The sequence below is a fragment of the Lygodium microphyllum genome, chromosome 20, assembly GCF_053477565.2.
Source record: "Lygodium microphyllum isolate KBCC chromosome 20, Lygodium_microphyllum_v1.1.10, whole genome shotgun sequence".
Classification (NCBI taxonomy): Eukaryota; Viridiplantae; Streptophyta; class Polypodiopsida; order Schizaeales; family Lygodiaceae; genus Lygodium; species Lygodium microphyllum.
This window is the reverse complement of record NC_141154.1, coordinates 124382438-124409037: the sequence shown is the minus strand read 5'-3', so window position 1 is coordinate 124409037 and position 26600 is coordinate 124382438. Positions and strand designations below refer to the sequence as shown.

The 26600-nt window shown below is 39.8% G+C and overlaps 1 protein-coding gene across 1 annotated transcript in view; it reads left to right on the top strand.

Moving 5' to 3' along the window:
• Positions 1-18793, top strand: part of LOC148019346 (kinesin-like protein KIN-4A) — a 193912-nt gene extending 175119 nt beyond the window's left edge. The window contains exons 20-24 of the mRNA XM_087660982.1: positions 1001-1105; positions 1545-1772; positions 17297-17459; positions 17544-17699; positions 17884-18793. Coding sequence (XP_087517108.1) covers positions 1001-1105; positions 1545-1772; positions 17297-17459; positions 17544-17699; positions 17884-18090 — 859 coding nt within the window. The 3' untranslated portion in view covers positions 18091-18793. The remainder of the gene's footprint in view (positions 1-1000; positions 1106-1544; positions 1773-17296; positions 17460-17543; positions 17700-17883) is intronic.
• Positions 18794-26600: the final 7807 nt, after the last annotated feature.

The following is a 26600-nucleotide window of genomic DNA, read 5'->3' as shown; positions in this document are numbered from 1 at the left end:
TGTACTAGGCATTCTTCCTGAAGAACGGCCAGACAAGGAGATCTCTATCCTTGTATTTTTGTTTTCCATTTGTTAAGATCGTTTTCTGCAATTCACTAAGTGATTTTGGTCACAGGGGCATCTTTGATAGGATTTTCAAGAGACTCAAAGTGTATCTACAGGTATGCCAGCTATGAACACTGATGTATGCATATTGCCAAAGTGGAGCTATCATGAGAAGATTGCTGCAGAGAACGTACGAAAACATGTGACAATGGAAGTATGAGTCTGATCTTTCCATACTGTCCAGAGGATCAAATCCCTACTAGAAAAACAATAACACTGCATCACAAGTTAACTCTGACGAGAATTTACCAAACAACCAAGGCTATCTACCAAACATGTCTTAGGAAGTTGAGTAAATGCATGGACTATGTCTGGCAAAACTGGGGTGGCCAGGCAACTATAACAGGGTTTCTGTAGTGTGAGCATCTCAAGGAACTGGAAGGGACACTACGGTGGAATACACTTTGTCTACATTTGAGTATGTGTTGTGTATGCCGTCATGCAGTTGCACAAAGACCGGATAGAATAAATCCATGAGGAGTGTCTGTTAAACCAGAAAACAATCCTCATGATGGAAAAGTTGTAGAAGGGGACCCATGCTCATCACTGATGGACATTATGGTACAAAGTTGGCATCAAGGGGCATGAACTTAAAGAATGGGGTGAATTGTTGACACAAAACCTTTTTTCTAACGTTTTGGGGCAAATTATCTACCAAAACCTTCAAGTTTTTGCATATATAGACTATTTCTTGAATTTTTAAGGGTAAAAAATTTAGCCATTTTGCCAAATCTGTGCTCTGCCAATGTACGTCCAACAAACACACGCATGCACACTCAACCCATTCAATGACTTTTCTTACATTTTGCTCCGTAGAGATTCATATATATAATTCTCCTCATAATTTCAGTATATTTTCAGTGCTTATAATGTTTTCAAATCTTTCTCAATTTAGGAGGGCTTCCATAGCTAAAGAATTGGAGGAGCTGCGAAAAGAGGAAAATCTTAGTCGACACAATGAAGACTCCCCCAAAGAACATATGAATGAAAATAAAACTTTGTATGTTTTGATTATTCTTTTCCTTTTTTTGAATGTGATGCATAAGATACAAACGTGTAAAGGATTGAAACCAAAACATCAGTTTTGAATCAAAGAACTTGATGCACAGTGGCCTTTGCAAGTTTTACAATAAAAGAAATACAGTATAAGGGAAGATTTTACTTTTTTTAGATCTGCAGGTTGTCCGGGTGCAGCTTTGGTTGGAAAACTAGCACTTTTGACAGAAGAAAGTGATGCAGTGCTTGCATTAAAACCTTTCATTGGGAATCTGTCTTATAGATCAACATTCAGTTTTTTCCCTGAAATGGCATTGCAGATCAAAGCTTATGTTTGAAAAACAGCAAATGCTTCTTGAAAACACATTTTGGGTTTCTCTTGAGAATCTTATGTAATATCGCTCGGATTTATTGATTAGATGTAATGCCTCTTCTCTGTACAGGAATGAGTACTTTTGCACTTCTGAGACAGCAAGAGAACACAGAATCCGTTTTCTTGACAGCTTGCTAAATGCATCCTCCAGTACACTCGTAGACATGGCTGCAGAACTTTCAGATGCAGAAGAGAGAGACCGTGCTTTCACAAGTATTACAAGATGGCAGAATTTTCAAAGTCTAAGTGAGGCAAAGTGCTTACTTCAGCTGACGTTTCATGCTGCAGCATTAGCAAGGTTCTAACCACAAGCACTAATGCACAAATTCCTGTAATGCACAAATTTCTGTAGTGCCCATCAGTGTAGCTTTAGATGAACAATCAACAAGAGGTAGTGGCATGTTTACCTGATAACTTGTTTGGAACTTGCATTCATTCCCTTTAGTACTATTCAAACATGCCTCCTCTTAGTGGGCATCAAAGTCCATCCATTTCCTCTACCTGGCTGTTGTATAGCTAGAGATCACTTGGGACTGTTCTATATTGTCGAGCAAAACATGGAAAGAGCAAGCTAAAACCTCTCATCTACATAGAGCATAGTATCAGCAACATATTCTGACAATTGGAGCTAGAGTTCTCTCAAAGGAAGCCACTCTAGCATTCAAGAACTGGGCCATTGCCTTTCAAAGATTATACAGAGATAGGGGCAGTCCTGACACACTGATACAAAAGGGGAATGAAACCTTGAAGCTTCCCCCCATTAATCACACTGCTCTTATTTGTCTTGTAGAGATCAGTCACATGAAGGATCCACCTACCTTGGAGCCATCTTGATCATGATGCACTCCAGACATTTTCTGTTGTGTAGGGCCCACTTTGTTGCCTCATGAAAGGTAAAGATGTTGACGATAGAAAAATATTTTGTGTGTAATCAGTCGCATTTGTGGGCATTGGCTTCAGCCATGAATAGATTAGCTTGGACATGACTTTAAAGATGCATCTTGCCATTAATATCCTGCTGAATGCTCATGCCCTGTGACTGTTTGGGAAGTTGCCAGAGACCAATCCAGTTGTCAAACTCTTTGACACATTGAATTCTAAAATGGGATGAAGATTTCTCTTGTATCCTCTATAATCACATGGACGAATATGCAGCCATATTTACTGTGTTCTCTGTACTGCATAACGGCTTTGTATACAAAGGTCTTGAGTACTTGTTAGCTTTGCTTATGCAGTGTGCTTTCATCCCAATAGACTAATATAAACTCCTTGACTCCTCCCCCATTCCCATTCTTGTGTGCTTTCCTCTCTCTGTTTCCTTTTTTGCCATGGCATGGTCCGAACCCAACTCATCTAGGGTGCAGGCCTCCACATAATGAAAGCCTCCTCTCATGAATGTTCAACCAAGACTCCTCCCTCAACCTCAATAGCATGGATCCTCCTAAGGATATTTACGAATGCCAAACTTACTATCCTCTATCCACCACCATCTTGCCATCTTGTTATACTGATAATTTGAAAGAACTGTATAGGAGACTGCTGAAAGACAAGCTTGCCACCTAGACAGGGATCCCAGCAGGGAAGGTTGGGATGTCTGACAGACAAGACAGTTTGTTTGATCCAGATTAACCATGCAACCCAAAAAAGTGGCTAGTCACCATTGGTGACCTTCTGGGAAAGCTTTTGAGGTTGTTTTCAGTTCTATTTATGCTTACGCTCCAACAATTCTCTCTATCTCTTTTTATTAGATATCTCCAAAGAGAATTCTCTCTCTCTCTTTTTTCGTAATCTCTCTCTCTCTCTCTCTCTCTGTGTGTGTTTTTCGTAATGGATGTTATATTTATAAAGTACTAAACAACAAAAGAGTTACAAAAGTCATGGCAAAGACGCAGAGGAAATTGCCACATTCCAGGGAAGTAAGTCCTCCCGAGGGATCCCGAGGGAGTAAGGCAGAGTGCCGAATGAGATCTATCTCCCAATGCAAGAGACCTTTAAGCCTAGCAATATGTCCCTGAACATTAGAGGCTGAATCAAAAAGAAAAGCATTCCGAATGGCCCAATTGTGCCAACAGCCCTAGTATCTAAGAAAGTGAAACAAGATCTTCATACGCGACTGTGCCGGTGTGGGGTATTTGGGCCGCACAAAAACCCAGTCAAAAGGGCTTAGCAAGAAGCCAACCACTACTCGCCAAACCGCTGACAAGAGTGACCAGATTTTCTTAGCGAGAGGGCAAGAAATAAACCGATGACGGGCCGATTCCACACTGGTGGTGCAAAAGAAACAATTGCCGTTGGAGATTCAACGCTTGGAAAGGGCTGAAGCAAGAGGAAGACCACCAATCATCACCCTCCAAAGAAAGACCTTGCATTTGAAAGGTGTCTTGTTCAACCAACCCTCCATCACAGTTACCTTCCACCATGACTGAGATTTACGCAATCCCCATACAGTATTATCTTTAGTAACCAGCCATTGATGATCTTTAATCAGAAGATGATACACCTGGTTAGCTGAGGCCTTTCCAAATTCAGCCGGCTTGCAAAGTCCCAGTCCTGCCAGGGACGAACCGAAGCAAGGGCAGGAAAGGGTTGTCTGCTTTGGAGCACCATCAAAAGCTGTCCCCATAAATCACGGTATCCACGAGGGATCCTGAAAAGCCTCTTGGCTATACGAAACGATATCAAGACATTGCGATTGGCAAGGGTGGCATCTGCAACTGAAGTCAAGCCCAAATGTGCCATGCGGTTAAATTTTGGTCTGAGCTCATGTTTACCTTCCCAAGAAAGTAATCGCGAGGCTGCCAACAATTCCGGTTGAAAAGAGTTAGTAGCTAAGCGGTCCTTTGCTGGATGCCACTGAGCCTTCTAGAGAACCAATTTCCAGGAACATATCAAATGAGCAAGCAGGGATGATGAAGGATTGGAAAACCGAGAGTCTGCATTAAGAACATGCCACCAAGAGCTCTGAATGAAGTCGCAGGTCTTTTCGACAAGCTGTGCAGGTCCACGCGATGATAGGGACTCGCCAAACAAACAGGCGATGCTAGGGGACGGCGCACAAGCAACCCATCTCTCTCTTTTTTTTTTGTAAAAGGTAATTGTATTAATTACGAAAAGTTTCCATGATTACAAGATACACGATGGCTCTACCCCATCATGTGTACAAACTGACTGTTTACAAGAACCAGAGGGCCAAATAGTTACAAAATCATGGCAAAGACGCGGAGGAAATTGCCATGTGCCAGGGGCGTAAGTCCTCTCGAGAGAGGATGTCAGAGTGCCGGAGAAGATCTGTCTGCCAATACAAGAAACCTTTAAGCCTAGCAATATGCCGCTGAACATTATAAGCAGAATCAAAAAGGAAAGCATTCCGAATGGTCTAGTTGTGCCAACAGTCCCAATATCGAAGAAAGTGAAACAAGATCTTCATATGTGGCTGTGTCGGTATGGGATATTTGGGCTGCGCGAAAACCCAATCAAACGGGCGAAGTGAGAAACCAACCACCGCTCGCCAGACGGCTGACAAGAATGACCAGATTTTCTGAGCAAGGGGGCAAGAAATAAAACGATGACGGGCGGATTCCACAGTGGTGGTGCAAAAGAAACAGTTGCCATTGGAGATTCGACGCTTTGAAAGAGCTGAAGCAAGCGGAAGACCACCAATCATCACCCTCCAAAGAAAGACCTTATATTTGAATGGTGTCTTATTTAACGAGCCCTCCATCACAGTCCCATCTCTCTCTCTCTCTCTCTCTCTCTCTCTCTCTCTCTCTCTCTTCGTAAAAGGTAATTGTATTAATTACGAAAAAAGGTACAAGTTAACATGATTACAAGATACACGATGGCTGTAAGCCATCGTGTGTAAAATCTCAGTACAAAACCACAAAAGAGTAACTCAAGTCATGGCAAAGACGCAGAGGAAATTGCCATATGCCAAGGAAGTCCTCCCGATGGAGCAAGTCCGAGTGCCGAATGAGATCTATTGGCCAATGCAAGAGACCTTAGAGGCCGAATCAAAAAGAAAGGCATTCCGAGTGGTCCAATTGTGCCAGCATCCCCAGTATCTAAGAAAGTGGAACAAGATCTTCATATGAAACTGTGCCGGTGTGGGGTATTTTGGCCGTACAAAAACCCAATCGAAAGGGCTTAGCGAGAAACCAACCACAGCTCGCCAAACCACTGACAAAAGCGACCAAATATTCTTAGCGAGAGGGCAAGAAATAAATTGATGATGGGCCGATTCCACAATAGTGGTGCAGAAGAAACAATTGCCGTTAGAGATTCGACGCTTGGAAAGGGCCGAGGCAAGAGAAAGACCACCAATCATCACCCTCCAAAGAAAGGCCTTACATTTGAAAGGTGTCTTGTTTAACCAGCCCTCCATCACAATTGCCTTCCACCATGACTGAGATTTCCGCAATCCCCATACAGTATTAGCTTTAGTAACCAGCCATTGATGATCTTTAATCAGAAGATGGTACACTTAGTTAGCTGAAGCCTTTTGCAAATTCAACCGACCTGCAAGGTCCTAGTCCTGCAAAGGACGATCCAAAGCAAGGGTAGAAAAGGGTTGCCTACTCTGGATTACCAACAAAAGTTGTTCCCATAAAGCACGGTATCCACGAGGGATTCTGAAACGCCTCCTGGCTGTATGAAACGATATTAAAACATTACGACTGGCAAGGGTGGTATTTGCAACTGAAGTCAGGCCCAAATGGGCCATGCGGTTAAATTTTTTGTCTTCCCACGAAAGTAATCTCGAGGCTGCCAACAATTCCAGTTGAAAAGAGTTAGTATGTAAGCGGTCCTCCGCTAGATGCCAACGCGCCTTTTGGAGAACCAATTTCCACGAGCCGACCAAATGAATAAGCAGGGATGAGAAAGGACTAGAAAACCGAGAGTCTGCATTAAGAACATGACTATAAATCGGACTCCCTGCAACTGAGAATGGCTGATTTGAAAGCATTGATACAAAGGCCAGAAGCATGACCAAAGAGCATCCAAACATCTAATACCTTGTGAATATTGTCCTTGTCCGCACGCAAAATCATAAAGCTGTCATCAGCCAAAGATTGACTAATGAAGTGTTGTTCAAAAGGAAGAGACAATCCAGCCAACTGAGTGGAAGCTACCATAGAGGATAGCATCGAAAGAACCGGATGAGTCACAAGGGCAAAGAAGACAAGACTCAAAGGGCAACCCTGTCTCACAGAGCGTGCAAGGACAAATGGCTCTGTAACACCACCATTTAGCATAACTCACGAAGAAGCCGCAGCACTAATGGTGTAGATCAAGCGGGACATCCAAGTACCGAAGCCCATAGTAGACATAAGTTCTGCAATGAAAGACAAGTCTAAATAATCAAAAGCCTTTTCCAGATCCAGTTGAATCAATACCACTTCCTGACTGGAGTGCCTTGCATAGTCAATAGCCAGTTGCACATTTAAGATATTATGCAGAATGTTTCGGCCCTTAATGAAACCATATTGAAGGGGATGCACAATGGCCGGAAGATGTTTGTGGAGCCAATTTGCCAGCACTTTGGAAAAGATTTAATACATCGAACCCATCAAAGAAATTGGTCTCCAATGTTGCAATATTGATGGCGAAGGAACTTTTGGAAGTAATTTGATAAGACCTTTCCATGAGGAAGGCATGATCCCTGTTTCCCAAATCTGCTGAAACATAGCCGTCAATGGTTTCACCAGTTGGGTAGCAGAACTCTCAAAGAATTCATTGGTGAGACCATCCCAACCGGGACTTTTATCCTTAGGCAAGCATAACAAAACATCCATAACCTCCTCCTCGCAAATATCTGCCTCCAAAGTAGTTTGCATATCAAGTGGAACTTGATGGCGGACCAGATAATAGAAGACTGAGCATACATGCGTAACCTGGCCAGAAGGTGAATGGAAAGAACCAAGAAGATCTAGAAAATAATTCTTGCACATATTGACAATAGTCTAAGGATCAGTGACCATTCGACCTTCAGAATCTTGGAGTCGAGTCATATTTTCTCGAGCAGGAGATGCATACAGAGCGCGGAAGAATATATGAGACTGACAAGCACTATCTTGCAAATTGTCAGTCAAATGTTGCAATTTGGCCCGCTGATAGGATTTCAACTGAAATTATTTAATAAGATCAGCCAAACGCATTGCCAGTGACAGCAGAAATACATCATCTGGAGTGTCCACCAGCAGAGAACGAACCAAAGCCAGTAAGTCCTCCGCTGCTTTTCGACGCCGCCGACAAAGAGAGGCATGATAGATCCCATACTGCCGAGCGACCCACTGTACATTAGAGAGCAATCGTTCAAAAGAAGTAGTGCCCTCAGAGGCGAAGTCCAGTAAGAATCTATCAATCAATTGCTGCATATAGCCCTAAAAGATTGAATGCTTCAAATAAGACGAGTTGAAACGCAAAGGGAGTCTATCCAGCAATTGCATAAAAGGTGCGATGGGTTGTGCAAGTATCTCAAGCTGGAGAGGGAAATGGTCCGACAAGGCATATTACTGCAACACTTGCATTTCCAGTAGCTCAGGCAGAAAATCATCATCCTGCATGATGTACATGCAATCCAACCGCGACCATGTAGTTGCATACTGCGCCGAATGGAAAGTAAACCCTGTAGAAGAAGGGTGTAGCCACGACCAGAGATCTTGCTCAAGTACAGCAAGAGTAAACGCATTCCACAGCCGACTTTCCGGAGCGTCCATCACCGAACGCCCTGATGTGGACTGTGAAGAATCAACATACATATTAAAATCCCCCATCAAAAAACCCCGTCTGCCAAGTGATAAGAAGGTCTGCAAAGTATTCCAAAGATTCCGGGGGAATAAAGGGTCATTTGGAGCATAGAGGCCTAGCAACCATAAGATCTCTCCTTCAAATAAAACTTCGATTACCACAAAGCGGCCATGCACATCATTTTTAATAAGAACAGACTGACATTTCTTATATACAATCATAAGCACAACATAATAATACATGGCATGTGTCCTTGTATAAAACAAGCGAAACCCATGGCAATCCACAACTTTTCCTACTTCCCTGTGACTCTTGTGCTCAACAACACACAAGACATCCCACTGATTCTCATGCAATACCGTCCACATGGCATGTTGCTTATGGTGAGAACAAATGCCTCGCACATTCCACGTGGCTATCTTCATTTCAAAAAAGAAAATTAGGAACAAGGCACCGCTTGCCTCGATTTAACCTTTTCCGCTAAAATGTCAAGGACACCCTCATCCAAAAAATTAGCTAACACGGCAAAAGAGTTCTGAGGGCCAGCTTTAGAGGTAGACGGAGTATCCACGGTTTTGGGGATGGAACGGGGATACCGACGATCCCATGGTGTAATCACATTGCCTCTAGTATCAAAAGCCAACTTAGCTGGTGGGCCCTTTGGACCGTCTATATATACTTTCCTCGTAGATTGATTACGGGGAGCAGAAGAAACCATAGTACGCCCAGTGTGCACTGTAGACAACATTTCTTTCCTGCGCATATACGTGCACATGGAATCTTGAGAAGTATTAGGCCCAGTATCCGCCAGGCCAGCATCAAACTTTTTACCTGTTTTTGGACATGCCTCTACCCGGTCATTGCCACGGGAATCCAAACCCGAAACATGTTGCTTGCCTTTATTCAAAGCTTTAGGTGGTTGGGTTGCATCCTGTGACGGAGCATCAAGCACCATGTCTTCCATAGGAAGCACCACATGCTCATCATCTGAAGACGGTTGCTTTTCTGGGCATTCAGCCATAAAATGCCCCGATTTTCCACACGAAAAGCAGTGTCATGCAAAGCTTCTCCATTTCAGACGAAAGTGCAAAGGATGCATACCAAAGCAATTCAGACATAGCCACGCAGGCCTTTTCCGAGCAGTGTCCCATAACATACACAAGTGGTTACGATTCATGGCCCTTAGGCTCGGGGGGACCAGAACAGTGCCCACAACGGCCATGGTATCCTTTAGCAGTGGCCAATAGACAGCCGGGCAATTTTCCACTTCAACCCACACCGGGTATTCGCATTGAAGCAGGCGCTGAAAGTCTGCCATAGGGCGCCATGGCACAACATGGACCAAATGGCGATCAAAGAACAATGGCAGCTTAGACAAAAGATCAGCATGATGCTTCTTAGATTTCAACAGCACCTCATAGAAGCCTCGGGGCCCCACAAAAATCTCCTCAACACACTCCCCTTGTAGCAGATTGTGCAGCCATTGGCGAATATGGGAAAGCACCGGGATCCTACCAGTGAAGAAGAGTATCACCGCACGATCATAAAACACTGAAAATGAGCGCAAGACATTTTTCGGGTCCACCGTGGCTTCCAGAACATCTTCAGTGCAACAGTCAGAAAAAGCTTCATGATTATGTTGGACATAATCGCCAAGCAGAGTGTTGGCAAACTCCAGCAAATGCTCCCAGTCAATATCCTGAGAATCCGCAAAATCAGAGGCAACCTGAGCATAAGAACGTTCCTGATGACCCATTGTCTCTTCTGAAGTAAGCTTGGAGCGTTTACCTGCAAGCTGAAAGTCAGGACCAGGAGGCATCTCCTCCGTGCAAGGAACCATATCCTCCGGTTCCTTTGTATCATAATCCGAACCAAGGGCTACCACCGTTTAGTCGATAAAAGCCAGATCGAGACCAGCCATGCTTCTCTCTTCTCTCTCTCTCTCTTGCTCTTGCTCTCTCACTCTCTCGCACTCTCTCTCGCGCTCGCTGTACAGGGGCAGATCAGCTCTGTGAGCTATGCCGCTCTCTCTCTCTCATACACACACACACACACTCTCTCTCTGGGTGTGTGAGCGCGCGCAAGGCAAATAGCCTGCCCTTCACGCTGCACGAACAGACGACAAGAGACCGAGATGCCTGCTAGTGGCACACAGATCCCAGCCCCACAAGAGCACAGGGGACGTAGGGCAGGCAGGAAGCGCTGGGCACAAATGATTAGGGTTGGGCGCTTGCTCTGCCTCGCTGATGGTCCGTCTGAGTCGAGGTGACCCCTGCTTGCAGTAGGGGCGGAAAAGAGGGTGCGCAGGGTAGCGGGTCAGGCACAAGTGACGCGTCCACACGGCTGCCTCAGCCTTGCATGCTGACACAAAGCGGGCGACCACAGGCGAATCAGGCGTTCAGTCGTCAGGTGTAGACAGGGCAGTCTGACAAGGCGCACAGGTCTAGGCGAAGGTAGGGACAGTGACCCGCAAGTCAAACAAGCAGTGGTAGGGATAGGCGCACATGCACGGCATGGCTGCACGCTCCGCGATCATTCTCCTCTCTCTCTCTCTCTCTCTCTCTCTCTCTCTCTCATATGCACAACTTTTTCACGCTCTCTCATGATAATGAGTTATATTGTATTATATCATAGACAAAGCACATAGGAAATAAGTTAAGACAAGGTCACTAAGGAGATTGCCAAGAAACTAAATCATCTTTGACCAATACATTAGCATGCTATATAAGGTCAAGCTGCCACTAGGGAAGTCCCTTAAGCTTCGCAACATGACACTGAATGCCCAAGGCAGCATAAAAAATGAATGCATTGTGAGTGACCCCAATATGCCAATGACCCCAAAATCTGAAAAAGTGAAATAGAATCTTCATATGAGGTTGTGGTTGACCATGCTATTTAGCTTTACCAAATATCCAATTAGGAGGATGCATCCTAGTCCCCACCATAGCATGCTAAATGTCGGAGGGAATGGCACAAAGCTTCCAAGAAAAAGGGCAAGAGATGAATCTTGTGATGAGAAGACTCAACGATAGTGGTATAGAAGGAACAATTCCCATTAGAAATACTTCTACGATGAAGAGCCAACATGACGGGGAGGCCCCCCCAACATTCTCCAAATGAATACATTGCATTTAAATGGCGTCTTATTGATCCATCCCTCCAGCATTGTCAATTTCCACCAAGCTTTAGATTTGTGAAATCCCCAAAGTGTATTGGCTTTGGCAGTCAACCACGTGCAGTCTTTGACCATGAAAGGATAAATCCACTTAACTAAAGAAGATTGAAGGGTCAAACGCCCTACAAGATCCCAATCTTGCCAAGGGCAATCAGAATCCAAGACAAGAAAGGGTTGCTGGTCCATGGATGCTTGAGGCCAAATCAAATATAAAGGCATTTCTAGTCCGCTAGATGTGCCAAAGAGCAGTCCATCGCATGAAGTGAAAGAGGCAAGGATGATAAGACTGCAAGCTGGCCATGGAAGGCATCTTGCCAAGGACCCAAGAATGGATTGGCATTGTTTCAATTGTTACCAAGGTCCACTCTCTGGAAATGAAGTTCCAAACTTATCTACCAATGAGACAAGAAATAAAAAGATGAACCAGTGTCTCGTCACAAGTAATACAAAGATGCATCTAACCTAAGATATCTTTCGGGCATGAAGCACGTTGCCTATGGGGAGAGCCCCAATGAGATGCCTTGAAAGATAAATTTTCCCTTGATAGGGAAGCTTTGACTTCCATAAGCGAAGCAAGTGATCCCTCCATTTAGCCACATTGTCATGAATTGACCAAACTTTATTAGCTTTTTCAATAATCCTTTTCTTATCCTCCACCATTTTGTGCTAAATTTGATTAGTTGATTGCTTCAGAAAATCATGGGGTTGCACAAAAGACCAATCCAACCATGGTGATAAGGGTAAGGGAGCAGGCAAGGGAAAGTGCCTTCGAAGGCCATCCTCCAAGGTTGACTAGAAAGTACCTTCGAAGGCAATCCTCCAAGGTTGACTAGAGTAGCCTGTAACCTCTTAGTATCCAGAAATACTAGTGAATGCAGTGGAAAGAATAAACCCTTGCCCAACCCAAGATAATAGCATCTTGGATTGTCTTCAAGCCCAATCTCGCTATCTTGTTAATTTTAGCCCTTTGCAATTGCTTGTCGGGCTAGTCAAGCAACCTAGAAGTGGCCAATACCCCTGTTTGTGAAGAATTCACTTCCTTTCTAAAGTTTGGAAGGGACCATACAATAAGGCAAAGAGAATCCTACAATGATGCAATCAAATGGGAGAGAAGAATAAACCTAATTAGAAGTTTTAAACAATTGGGTGGAGTTCAGGGTATTCCTCCAACTTCCAAGAGGCTTGGAAAGTAGTGCACCCATGAGAAATGCCCACATCCTCCATAAAAAAACTGGAAATATCAGTCCAAGGCTGATGTTGAAGATTTAGAAGTTTTAAACAATTGGGTGGAGTTCAGGATATTCCTCCAAGAGGCTTGGAAAGTAGTGCACCCATGAGAAATGCCCACATCCTCCATAAAAAAACTGGAAATATCAGTCCAAGGCTGATGTTGAACACACAAAGCTTGAAAAAGAGCAAATCTCAAAGCTATCATGTGGATTTTCACATCCAACAAGGCAGCATCACCCAATCGTTGTCATCATTACATGTTGCCAGGATACCCACACTTGACCCATACGATTTCCTTGTTTTTCCCAAAGCATGAAGCAGATAGGCTGCACTATCTCATGCAACGACTTTTGCGTCCATGGAAGCAATGGCAAAAAATATGAAAGCATGATGATCATAATTGTTTGGGCCACTTTCAATCACACATGCAAAGGCCAACCTTGAGATTTCCAATACATAAACTTATCATGTATGTAGAAATACATCCAATAACGCAAGGCTTGAGAATCCACATCCACCCCTATGGGATAATCTAGGTGTCAAATAACCTCACCTCGAAGAAGCACGCCTCCTTGCCACCCCAAGTCATTCAAATCCCTCTCTGTAAAGTAGATTTCTATGCATTGATATATAAACCTAAAGCAAGACCAAAAAGCCTCCAAATCTCCATGGCCCTTTCCAAGTTGGATCTTTCAACCTTGAGAAACATATAGGAATCATCAATGAGAGAATAAACCAAAAGTTTTTCTCCATTGAAAAGTGTCAATCCAATGATCTCTCCATCAACAACCAACTTATCCAATAGAGAGAGCATCAGATGTGTCACCAAAGCAAACAATAAGGGACTAAGAGGACATCCTTGGTGAAGCAAGATAGTAAGAGCAATCTCCTCAATCACTCCCCCATCAAGCGCGATCAGTGCTGATAGTATCAATAAGAGATACCATTTGAGGCCCAAACCCAAAGTAGACATTAAGTGTCGTAGAAATGATGAGTTGACATGATCAAATGCCTTAATATCCAATTGGATCATTACAACATGCTGGTCAAAGGCTTTTGCATAATCAATTCCCAATTGTACATTGAGAATATTGTGCATGATGTTGCATCTCTTGATAAAGTCATACTGTTACAGGTGAATCAATTGCAAAAAAAACTTTTTGCAATCTATTCGCAATAATCTTGGAGAAAATCTTATCTAAGGGTCCCATAACAAAGATGGGCCTCTAGTGCTTTGAATTTTAATGCAAGGGAATCGTAGATAATAGGCAAAGCATTGCAATCTTTCAATTTGAGGGCATGCAACTTGACTACTAAACTTGTTGACAAAGACAGGCCAATGGGTCCTTAAGCTATTCCACGTAAGTTGAGAATAATTCATTAGGCAAGCCATCCCAACTAGGGCTTTCCTGCAAGGCAAGTGAGACAACACCTCATCAACCTCCTCCTCAATGATATCGGCATCTATAAAATCCACCCATTCAAATTTCACCTAGTCATGCACCATGCCTAGAACATAATTGCAGGCAACATGAACCGCATTAGTAAGAATTCCTTGAGGACCCAACAAAGATTCGTAGTACTGGAGGCACATTTGTATAATAGAACAAGGCTCAATGACTGACTCGTTTTTTGGATCCAACAAGCACACTATATTCTTATGCATTTATCATTGGCAAAGCCTAGCATAAATGAGCTTGGCAATTACTAATCATATAAGGCATCCAAATGGACCAGCAATTTATATTTTGCATATTGCTCATCATGAACAGCCTGTACTCTACATTTCACCCATTCAGAGTAAGTGGACAGCTCATCATCAAAGTCCACTACTTGCTGCAAGGTGACAGAGTGTTCCAACAGGGTGTCAAATGCTGTATTTCAGCATTAAATACAGCTGTTTGCTGTATACCATAAACTCTAGATGAATCTTGTGCATTATTTTGAAAGATTGCCCATGTATCCAACTCCTTACATAGAGCTTGTCTGCCAAAGGAAGCTATCAATTGCAGTATGTATTCTAAGAACTAATCATGCCATAGGAAGGACTAATCATAGTTGCATTCGTACTACGTATGGACTAGTTTGTTCTGTACGATTACCGTACGGTACGTATCCATACCAATTCGTACCAAAAAACAAGCTATTTTTTGCCTATGAAGACTAGACCGCACAATATCTTTTAACTCCTAAGCCTTATGTCTATTATCATAATTTCAAGTCTCTCTCACTCTGTCTCTCCCAACTTCCACGATGAGTATGCAATTCCAAGAGCATCCCTTTCAGCCCCCCCCCCCCCCCCTCTCTCTCTCAAGAGAATGAAGAGTTTCTTTGTCCATCCATCCTACACTTTGCTTTGTTGTATGATGTATTATATATACATTCACATCAGTCTTCTAGTAGCACATTGCGCATGTTGTGCATGAGGTTTTACCTTATTACCCTCATGTATTCATCCTATTAACTCAAGTGACATTGCTATTTTAGCTCTAAACATGTGTTCTATTATCTATAATCCAAAGTAACCAAGTTTTTTTTTTCATACTAATATTGTATTGTACCTTATAAAATCATAAAGTACCAATTAGTATTGTATTTTATTGCACTGTATTGTATCATACCTTTTGTACCTGACAATCTTGGGACTAATTGAATCTCAAGGCATATGTCCTGGCTTGTTCTCGAAAACATCCATCAAGTAATGAATCATTTCCGAGGTCAAAGGAAAATGGTCAAAGAGAACTTGTTGTCTCTTCACCCACATATTAAGCACTCCACAAAAGGAAAGAATCACTTTGACAAACGTACATCCTATCCAATCTAGTCCAAGCTCCAGTATGTTGAAGAGAATGAAAGATAAAACTTAGCCCTAAAGGATGAAACAAGGACCACATGTCTTGTTTTAATGAAGAGGCTATCAAAGCATCCCATGTTTGCTATTCAAGACCATCCATCACAGAATGAGGCGAAGTTTCCTATTCCACAAATTCACATGTATTAAAATCACCCATTACAAACCCTTGGCAAGCCAAATCGAGACGCTGCAAATCCACCCAAAGCTGCCACCGATCCCGAGCTATATTGGGAGCATACACCCCTACCAGCCAAAGAGCCTTCCCCTCGTACATAATCTCCACATATGCTCTAATACCATATCAAAATAAGCAACAATGCAAAGGGACAGTAGGGTTTGTGGGGAGTAACACAGAGTGTGTACAACAAACATTGAGAGAGAAGAGAAACTCAGAAATACAAGAAGAACACAGTGATAATCTGCTAAATCATGCTAAAAGAAGAAAAGTTGATATAGCGGTGTTGAAGCTCAAAAGATAATTGCACTGTCTTGTTTGAATCAGATGCCAACACTTGTGGAAAATCTGCACAGTGAATGGAGCGAAACACAATCCTCGAGGCAATGGGCTATTGAAGTAATCACTGGAAGGTGAAAGACAGTTGTCGGGTGAGCGGGGACTGCAATCTTATGATGATGTCTAAGATGTGGAAGATAATCACCAGCTGTCAAGGGAGTGAACCGCAATCCTCTGATGCCAAGTGACTTGGGCAACAAAACGCGAATCCCAGAGTGTTGGAGCTATCAAATGCAAGGAGAGCAGCCCAAATGCTGATGCCAGGTGGATAATGATGACACCAAATGATAGAGGATGAGCCGAGCTGCAAAAACACAAGTCCCAACAACCTTTGTAACAAACAAGTGACACCACGTGATGAAGGAGGAGCCAAGCTACAAAAACGCACGTCCTAGCAGCCCCTATGATAGACGAGTGATGAAATCACTAACGCATGGTGATGTAAACTATCACCAAAGGCTAGGATGCTGATGCCGAATTGGAGACGATGACCTAGTGAATCAAAGAAGGTTGTAGGGAACAGGGAACAACGAATAGGATCCTAGATCTAACTGACCACTGAAAAATATTATGAAATCCTCATATACATAAGTGGAACCAGTCATAGCATGTTGCTTGTGCTCCACTACACATAATATATCCAATTGCCAACAAAAATAGTCCTCCACAGTCTATACATTTTACTTCCAAATGAGATACCTTTAACGTTTCCATAAAACCATCCTCATGAGAAGAAAGAAGGAAAGAAAGGTATATTAACGTCTACAAAAGCCCAATTCAGCCTATGAGACCAAAATCTTACATCTGAAAATTCGAGGAATTTCCCATGTCCCAAATTAGCTGACATTTAATGCTATATGACTATCTAAATGGAAAACAAACAGTGAAATTCATAGTCGATGAGTACAAAATGATGTCTAAGCTAGATACAATGTGGAACTGCTTGTTGTGAAGCTGATTGTGCTGTACTTGTGGAGGTACTTGTGTTTACCTTTGTACTTGTGGAAGGTGCATGTCTTTATTTCAAGTGTAAGATTCTAGCAGAACCATTTTGAAGCAAACTCTCTTCCCTGTTGCACACTTACAAATTGCAATTTCTCATTCGGATTGCATTAACATATTAAAACAAACTGTCCCCCCCCCTGTTACACACTGCTAATTGCAATTTCTCAATGGATTCTCTCCCGAGTGTAATTTGTGCACATTCTCTTGATTGTTTCACATCAATTTCAAAGGACAAACAAAGTCACATTATTTTGAATGTGATGAAAATCTTTTAACCAAGAATTCTCTGTATTCAAGGTGTCATCAACATGAACTGGAGCTGGAAAACAATGAGCTGAAAACTAAAATCTCTGCACTTGGGGAACTTCTTAAACAGAAGGATGTTTGCAAACGGGACTTGGATGGGCAAAATAGATTAAGAGAGCAAGCTGTAGCAATGGCTCTTCTAACTTCTACCAAGGTGACTGTCTGAGTTTTTACAGCATTATCATTTCTATTAGCGGAATCTATGCTGAACTAAGAGTATACAGCATCACATTTCCAGGCTTCTTCAGAGGATGACATCAAATGTGATGTGGAAGAGCTCTCTGTAGAATTGACTCATTCTCAAGGTCGTGCATCAAGCAGACTAGAATGTGTCAACGATTGCTGCTATCTGAGACGAGCTAGAGTTAGTGCATTTCCTGATAACTTCGATAAGGCATGTAAATTTTACCTTTGTATTTACATCTTGATAAGAAGCAATTGCATGTTTATCTTGGTAAGTCTAAACTTTTAAGTGTGCAAACCTGATCTTCTTTACTGCATCAATGCTTGGCGCAAGGCATGACCTGTAACAGCACATCTACCAAAGGCATTGTCAAATATGACATGTGAGGCTGCAGGTGGTGTCTACAGGACAAGGGTCGTGTGTGAAACAAAAGGGTGCACAGAAAGGACGACTCTGGAAATGGAAGTGGAATCAGCAATGGTGGATGTTACACTTAAGATGGTGGCAAAAATCATGGCAGTTCTCCGACTGGACAAGGCAGAGTGAGAAGTGCTCAGTCAGGATGAGGTCTCCCAATGGTGACATGAGCAATTTATTATGAGGATAGCATTATTAACAAAGGCCATCTGGATACGCTCCAGAAGTATTGTGGGACTTGTACTGCCCAAAATTGGACTCACAGCATTCTGGACCTGATCGAGCTGAGTCACAACAGAATTGCAGACGTGGGAGCTGCCCACCATGTGTGTCCATACGAAGCAGGAGATTAGACTGGTCTCCTTACGAAGACATTTGATCTGAAGTGACAGCCATGCAGCAACTTTGTCATGATAACCAAAAAGCGAGCAACCTAACTCAGCGAGTTGGGAAGTGGGAGCGCCGAGATATCTATCTCTACGCTACATTTCTAAATCATAGCATGGTGATTTGTTTTATTTTCCTGTGTGATAGTGCATTAATTAAGAGTCATTAATAAGCCTAGATTATTCGAAATTACTAAGCAATGTACAGAGACTCAAAAATAGACCTCAAACCTTGGCGCCTCTTAACTTTAGAAACCTTTCTCATTCTATCGTTGGAGGAGAAGCTTTTTTCTCACACTTCTCACTCTCAACTCCTTTCGTTAGTCTTTGCCTCCAATGCTTATTACATTGGGCCAATCTATATTTATTTCTCCCCCCTCTCACAGCTGAGTGTCTCTTAATCTTCTCTCATCAATTCACATGACATTGTTGGCTCAAAGTACAATCAATCTCATTAGTTCCAACAATAATGTATATCAGTTGATGTCACATGTACCCATACATCATCAACTCCTTTCGTTAGTCTTTGCCTCCAATGCTTATTACATTGGGCCAATCTATATTTATTTCTCCCCCCTGTCACAGCTGAGTGTCTCTTAATCTTCTCTCATCAATTCACATGACATTGTTGGCTCAAAGTACAATCAATCTCATTAGTTCCAACAATAATGTATATCAGTTGATGTCACATGTACCCATACATCATGCCCATATGTCAAACATTGGCTATCTAGCAAGAAATAGAGAAAACAAGGCTCATACGGTACCCATATGACCCAAAAAGCATCAAAACATGGGTTTGAAATTGACCCATTTCTTTGCTTCTTTTTTGCAGCTTTTCATCCCAAGAATGAAGTCCCTAACAAGCTCAATTCACATTAATTTTTTGGTATTTTTTCCCCTCTGAATCGGCACCCAAAATGGCATAAAATCGGTCTTTAAGACTTGAACCAAACTAGTTCAACTTTTGCAATGTGAATAGTCTAACAATGAACTAGTTTGCAAAAAAACCAATTCAAGTTCATGCTACTATGAACAAAGGACTTCAAATTAACTAGTTCACCTTAGTGTGAACTTATAGATTAGAATCAATTCATATCCTTGCAATGAAAAGAGTGTGGGGGTTAATCAAAGCTTAGGATAAGCTTTTTTAAAGAAGCTTAGAGCATGGTAATTGAAACAAGCTACATTGTTCAACAAATGGCACAATTCACATCGGATCTCATATGTTGAATGATAGCAATGATTGTAGCATCAATGTACTCATCTCCACAAAGGTTAGATTGAGAGCTCTATTAACCAAGTCAATAAGCTACATAAGCTTCCTTTCTTTCTTTCTTTGTGAGTCAAACTCTTTGTTTTTTTTCAAGCAAGCCTTGTGCTTTCCATAAGTAAGCCATGTACTTGCAACCTCAAGCAAGCCCCCTAGTTAAGCAAGTCCCCTAGCTTTCGACAATTAATACATGAGCCAATTTGAAAATGAAGGCTAATTTGACCTTGTTGCCATACATCCTTTTACAACCTTCCATGGCTTCTAAAATGCATTCAAGTTAAGCTCAATAGCTCCCAAATTTGTGCCATGATAGGTCTTGAATTTGTATACTTGTTTCAAGTAGATGGTTAAAATTTGTACCTAAGTTAATACCGCAAACATTGAGCTTTCGATCCCACATTTGCTCTAATACCAACTAAAAAGAATAGACAAAAGTAGCAATGGCACAAGCTATGGAGGCTCAAGAGTTTTCTTTTTCATCTTTATTTGTCTTCTCTCATTATTAACTAATACACCACAAAATATCCTCTGAAGTGATAGATAGCATTTGACCTTTAAGTGATTTCACACAACTTTTACTTTATTTATGTATACATAGGATATGACTTAGCTTACATTATATTTCTCAATGACTATCCTTATGAGTAGGTATGATCATTTAGAAGCACTACTCACTCCCTTGACATTACTTGCTAGTTTGATAACATTAATTACTTGACATTGTTTTGTAATTGATTACCTTGTTAAAAGACAATAATTTTATACATTAAAATTGTTGCATACTTTTTGGCTTGCTTCATAGGATCTTAGCAGCATTGTGTTCTTTTTATTTTTCTCTTCCAATAGGATATAGAAAATACATTCTAAAAGGGAAAAAAACTTTTTTCTCTTGGTTATAATTTTGAGTTCACTAAGTAGTCATGGGTCTCTCTCTCTCTCTCTCTCTCTCTCTCTCTCTCTCTCTCTCTCTCTCTCTCTCTCTCTCTCTCTCTCTCTCTCTCTCTCTCTCTCTCTCTCTCTCTCTCATTCATAGCACTTGGATTAAGCTATCGTGTTTTTGTGCATATAATGTATTTGTATGGATTTTTAATTTCATTTCATTTTCTTGAGAATTCACAAGCTCACAAACTTAACTCTACTTCTTTGGAGCATTATATACATGTAAATTTTCAAAAGGTGTAAAAGTAAAGGAATATATAATGCTTTGAGACAAGTCTCTTTAGTTTATTATTGATATTTTCCAACACTTAAGGATCTTTTGGGTAATAGAAGTATATTTTCAATGTATGAAAATATATAATAAATAAAAGTGACTTGATTTTGGATTTTTTCTTTCAATGAAAACCTATGTGCATGAAGTTGTGTTTAGCTTCATTTATATACAAGTATACATTTTGAACATCTATGGTTAATGTAAAAACTTTTTTTTATACTTACATGTATACAAGTATTCTAACCTTATTTATATCTTTATGCAATGTCTATATATTCTTACACATACACATGTAACTTGCACATACATCTATAAGCTAAAAGCCCATGTCACTTATTGATCATCCATTTTCTCGTTTGTATTTATTTTAAATTTTAAATGTGAGAGTTTTGGGATGCCAAGATCCCCCCATATGTATGGGACAATAAATGAAGATTGGTCCATCCTTGGGATTGAACTCACACACAATGTTGGCATAAACTAACCATTTGCATATGCAAATGCATACATGTTTAGTTCAAGGGAAAATGGTTTTTGGCTTAGCCAAACTATGTATGACTAGTGCAATCAAATGAAGTTTAAAGATTCCTAAGATAGATGCTTCTTTTAACTTTATAATGTAAATGTGATATTGGTTGAAAGCCTTTGTGATTAATATTGTTGGAATGGTTTTTGTAACTCTATCCCAAGTATTACTTAATAGTCTTAAATATACATTTCGTCAAAAGGGGCCTAAGGTGTTTATATACTAGTTTATACTCATAATATAGTCTAGTAATACCCCATTTATGCTAAAGATCTAGTATTGTAAAATTATAGTTTTCCAAATCACTTTTGTGGATGATTAACCCATTCCCTTATTGTAGGCATATAAGTCTTTGAACTTTACTCTATGCTTATTGAGATAAGCCTTGTGATTACATCATCTTGTTAATATAAAAGATTCACATTCTTAGAAGAAACGTGGTCAATTGTATGCCATCTTGAGAATCCTCATTTAGAAATTTGTATTAAGAATTAGAAAGAGAGAGAAAATACTCTAATCAAAGGGATTTTTCCTAAAATCATGGTTACAACTTTTATTTCTAAAACTATAGTTACAACTCCTTTGTGTTTGAAATAATCATCAAAGACTATATACACTTTAGATTTAAAATTATTTAACTTTATTTTTTTAAAAGGAAAAAAACTAGCTTGGGCTTGGTGTAAGCTATTGTGAAGAATGACCTTTCAATATGTTTGTTAGCATTTGGGTGATTATGTGTTAAGCTCCAAATCAACAAGTTTTTTACATGGTTTTTAAAGGGGAAAATTTTTGTGTATACTTCATTCTAAGCAGATGGCAACCATCCTTATTTGTGAAGCATTATTGATGACAATGGATTGCACAACAGTTTTCAAATCATCCCAAAAAGGCAAGTATAATTCATAGTTAGTCTATCTTAGCTAGGTGACTCTAATTTACTAAGCTTTCTAATAACATGATATTGGGTATGGAAGGCAACACAATATCACCATATTCATGTCTTTTCAAAAACCTTTCAAGTAAGCCATCTTACCTCTCTTTAATGCATGAGAACCATCTATAATTGGATGAACATGACTAAAAGCATTTTTTTAGTATCTAAAATGTTTGGAGTGTGTAGGAGTCGTAGATGCTTTTGTAATATTTTTTAAACAAACACCTCCAATGTATACATTTGGAAGTGATCCTAACATCCTTCAAAAGTAATAGGCTATAAAGTGCATTCTTTAATATGCACAAATACATGGGATGCTTTAGATCCTCATAACTTGCTAGCTACTCTACATACACCTCTTCTTACAAATCATTGTGTAAAAAGGCAGTTTTCACATCCATGTACTACAAACCCAAACCTTTGGCTACTATATTGAAGAATCACACATTTCATAGTTGCCATCCTAGCAACTAGATTAAATGTCTCTTCATAATATATGCCATATGTTTATGCATAGCCCTTTATAATCAACCTAGTGTTATACCTACTAATAGAACCATCTACATTACACTTTATTTCATAGATGCACTTACAACCAATAGCTTTCTAACATTTGAGCTATGATAATAAATCCCAAGTCCTATTGGTCTCTAATGCAACCATATCCTCATTCATTGTTGCATCCCAATAAGCGTGAATAATAATCATCTCAAAATAAGTGGGCTCAATATCCTCAAGCATCCTCATTATGTATGCATAATACTGAGTTATATAACCACCTTTAAATATAAGTATGATCCTCAACGACCTTCACTATATAAGCATATTGATGAGTTGCATAACCATGAAAGCCAAACCTTCTAATAGGATATCTCACCCTACTAGATCGACATACCACTATATTACTTAATGGAGCCTTTACATTACTATTACATATGGTGTACTAATTGAAGAATAACAAGCTCATCATCCAAACTCTCTAAGCCACTAGAGTATATATCTCTATTAAGAACTGAATAACAAGTAGATACATCATTACCATCTAAAACTCTCTTCTTCTCTTTGTCATTAACTATAACACTAGTAGATACACTTGAAGATATGGGGCTTCTCCCAAACTTAAGGGATGACTATAGATCTAGTACTAATGATGTCTCTAGTTCATTAAGGATCGATGATCCCTCCTTTTCTATCTACACATGACTATCATGATCATTAGTATCATCCAATGCATCTCCTATAGATACATACCAATTTCTCATCTCATCAAAAATAACATTCCTCTTACTCTAAACTCACCAATGATAGGGTTATAATTGTGACATCCTTGCTACTCAATAGAGTATCCAATGAATATACATTTTTTGCATTTTGGTCCCATTTCTTCCTAAACTCATCAAGCACATAAACATATGCAATACAACCAAATGCTTTTAAGTGTGACACGTCAAGCTTCTTGCTCATAAAACATTTTTCAAGGGTCACTCCATGAAGTATAGCTATGGGAGTTTTGTTCATAATATACACAATAGTATAAACAACATTAAACCAAAAATACTTTTTATATTTTTTAAAGCCACCATCAATGTACATGTAGCTTTGATGCATGTTTTTCATCTATGTAATCCCATTTTATTATGGACTATACCTACATGTAAACTATTGCTTTAATCACTAAACTCATTAGAGATATTCTCCACTTCCATCTAACTTGAAAAACTTAACTTTCAAGCATGTCTATATTTCAACAGAAGCCTTGAAAGTTATTATTGTGTACTAAAATGATTGGATTTTTTGCTACTTTTTATTATTTTTTGGGAGTTATATTGCTTGGTTTTATGGTTTTTATCTCTATTGAGAGCGATTTAGAGTGTGTTAGTTTAGATTCAATATATTTTGGTAGATCTTTGAAGTTGTTGGTTGGTTTGTAATGACATGATGTGTTTTATTAAATGACTATTCTAGTTTTGATATGGTTAGTTTACCTTTGTCATATCAAGTCTTATTTTTATTCTATTTGAGGTGTTATGATTGTGAAATATTGGGTTATGATTGGAGATGGTTTTGATGTATTTTGATGGGTTGATAAGGATTTTGTTTGGACTTTATGGTTTAATTTTCTTCTATTTGGATTCTATATCTTTTGTTGAGCTTTGTATTGTTCTTGTAACTTTTGTATGTGTTTATATATGTTTTTATATATGGGTTATTACCTTGGGGGATTTTTTCTACTTTGAAAAGAGGAGGATACAAGATTATATTAGCTAATTTAAGTAAAGATAGTAGTAGTAGTTGAATATTAAAACTTAAGACTAGGCATCACAGTGTTGCATTTTATTGTGAAGAGTCATTGTAGTCAATCTAGTGTCTCTTGGTATCATCCATACCTGCCTTCATGATTGAAGGACTTTGAAGTGTTATTTTATTATATTCCATTGTATCATTGAATGAGTGTATGAGAGAGAGAACTTGAGTGAGAGATAGCCAAGTTTTGACACAAAACATTGTACATGAGAGAGATATCATGAGATTGTGAGAGAAGAAGGATATTGACTCTTTGTGAAATTTACAATGTAAATACTATGTGACTGATTCCATTCAAAAGGTATTGCATATGATTTCTTTTTCTTTATGGTTTATTGCTATAAGGAATATAATGTGTTTCATTAAGTGTGCTACCATGGGAGATACAATCCATGATGCTACATGAATATCTTTTTCTCGATGTTTGTTTTCCTTGTGCGGTATCATAAGACGATGAAAAGCATAATTATTGGTGAGAAAAAATAGGATTTCTTGTAGTTCTTTCCCCATGTTCTTGGTATTATTTCCTTGTGTTCTCTTGAGAGCTCTATATTTTGATGCATAACTAAAGAAACTACCATCAACAAGCACTCAAATAGGTTAAAAATGGAAAAAATAACCATTGAAATGAAAAGAAATCGATGAAGATTTGTAGCATTCCTCCTATCCCAAAAGGATTGAAAAAAAATCATTGCCAAGGCCACTTTCTACAAGCAATTCATCCCTTAATAGAGAAAACACAATGTTATTCTAATGGACACCGTATATGACAGACTATTTCCATTGTTTTCTAAAGCCATAGAAATGTACACCATTGTAGCCAACTTTCTCAAGCAAAACTAAAAGAATAAAAGAAAGGAGAATGGAAAACTTGGCCTTCATTGAAGATTTTCAAGAGAACATCAAAGTGGAGCCTCGTACAAAAGCTTCAGGAGTCTTAGTTAGTGTAAGTTCATTACAATAAGAAGGAAAAGAGTTAGAATCTATTCATAGACACATAGCAACAAGATATGTGGAACACTAAGTATAATGATAATATCTTATATATCCAACAAAAGCAACCCATTGAAAGCTTGTGGATCATGTTTTCTTCACAACAAATACTATTGAAATCCTCAAAAGCTGGTATTATCAGAACGAGAACACAATGGCTATTCTAAGACGTATGATTTTTGACAACTTCAGAACCAATTTTCTCCCCCTTTGCGATTGCATGAAAGCCAAATTCAAAGATTGTGAAAAAGGCAAAGTGCCAAAAATATTGGCTAGAGAGCCTTAAAGAGACTAAGCAAGCAAAAAACTCTCTATTCCCTTCTATTGGAAATGGACAAAGACAACTTTCTAATAAATTAGTCAATATAGTGGCAAGCAGTAGAGCACCTAAAGGTGCCCGAGAAGGCAAAAGGAAAAGGTTAAAGTAAAAAATGAACAAGTAGGATAAGAATCCTTTGATGCCCTTGTAGCACTCTTTACAAAAGTCCCATTAGCACAACCAAACCAAGGTCCCTAATACATCCTATGAATATTGACAACAAGCTAGTGAATATAGTTCCATTGGTAAATTTTTAGGAAGAGTACAATGAAGACCTTGATCTTCATATAGTAGAATTTGTGTAGCATATGTGGCAAACAATACATGAATCGCAAAGCCTTGGTTGGTGATATTCTCTGCCACTTTCAAGGTGTTGCATTTTAGTGGCATGAGAGATAAGTAGCAAGCAAGATGATCTTATGTCTCAACGATGAAGTCTACATTGAAGAGGGTCTAACCATAATCTGAACTATGGAATTCAAAAGGGAATATCTATTATAGGACTGTAATTAGAAGTTTGAAAGTTTGTAGAACAAAAAATACTATCAAATCTACATACCACAATGGAAGGTACCATACTATACAATGAAGTAGAGACAAGATTGGCCATGAATCAAGGAAGAGGAGTCCACCTTCCTTAGTCCCAAGAGTGATCTATAAGCCTAACTTACTCCCCATGACTATACCCTACCCCTATCCACTAGTTCCTACAATACCCTGATATGATTCTTCAAACCAACAATTGC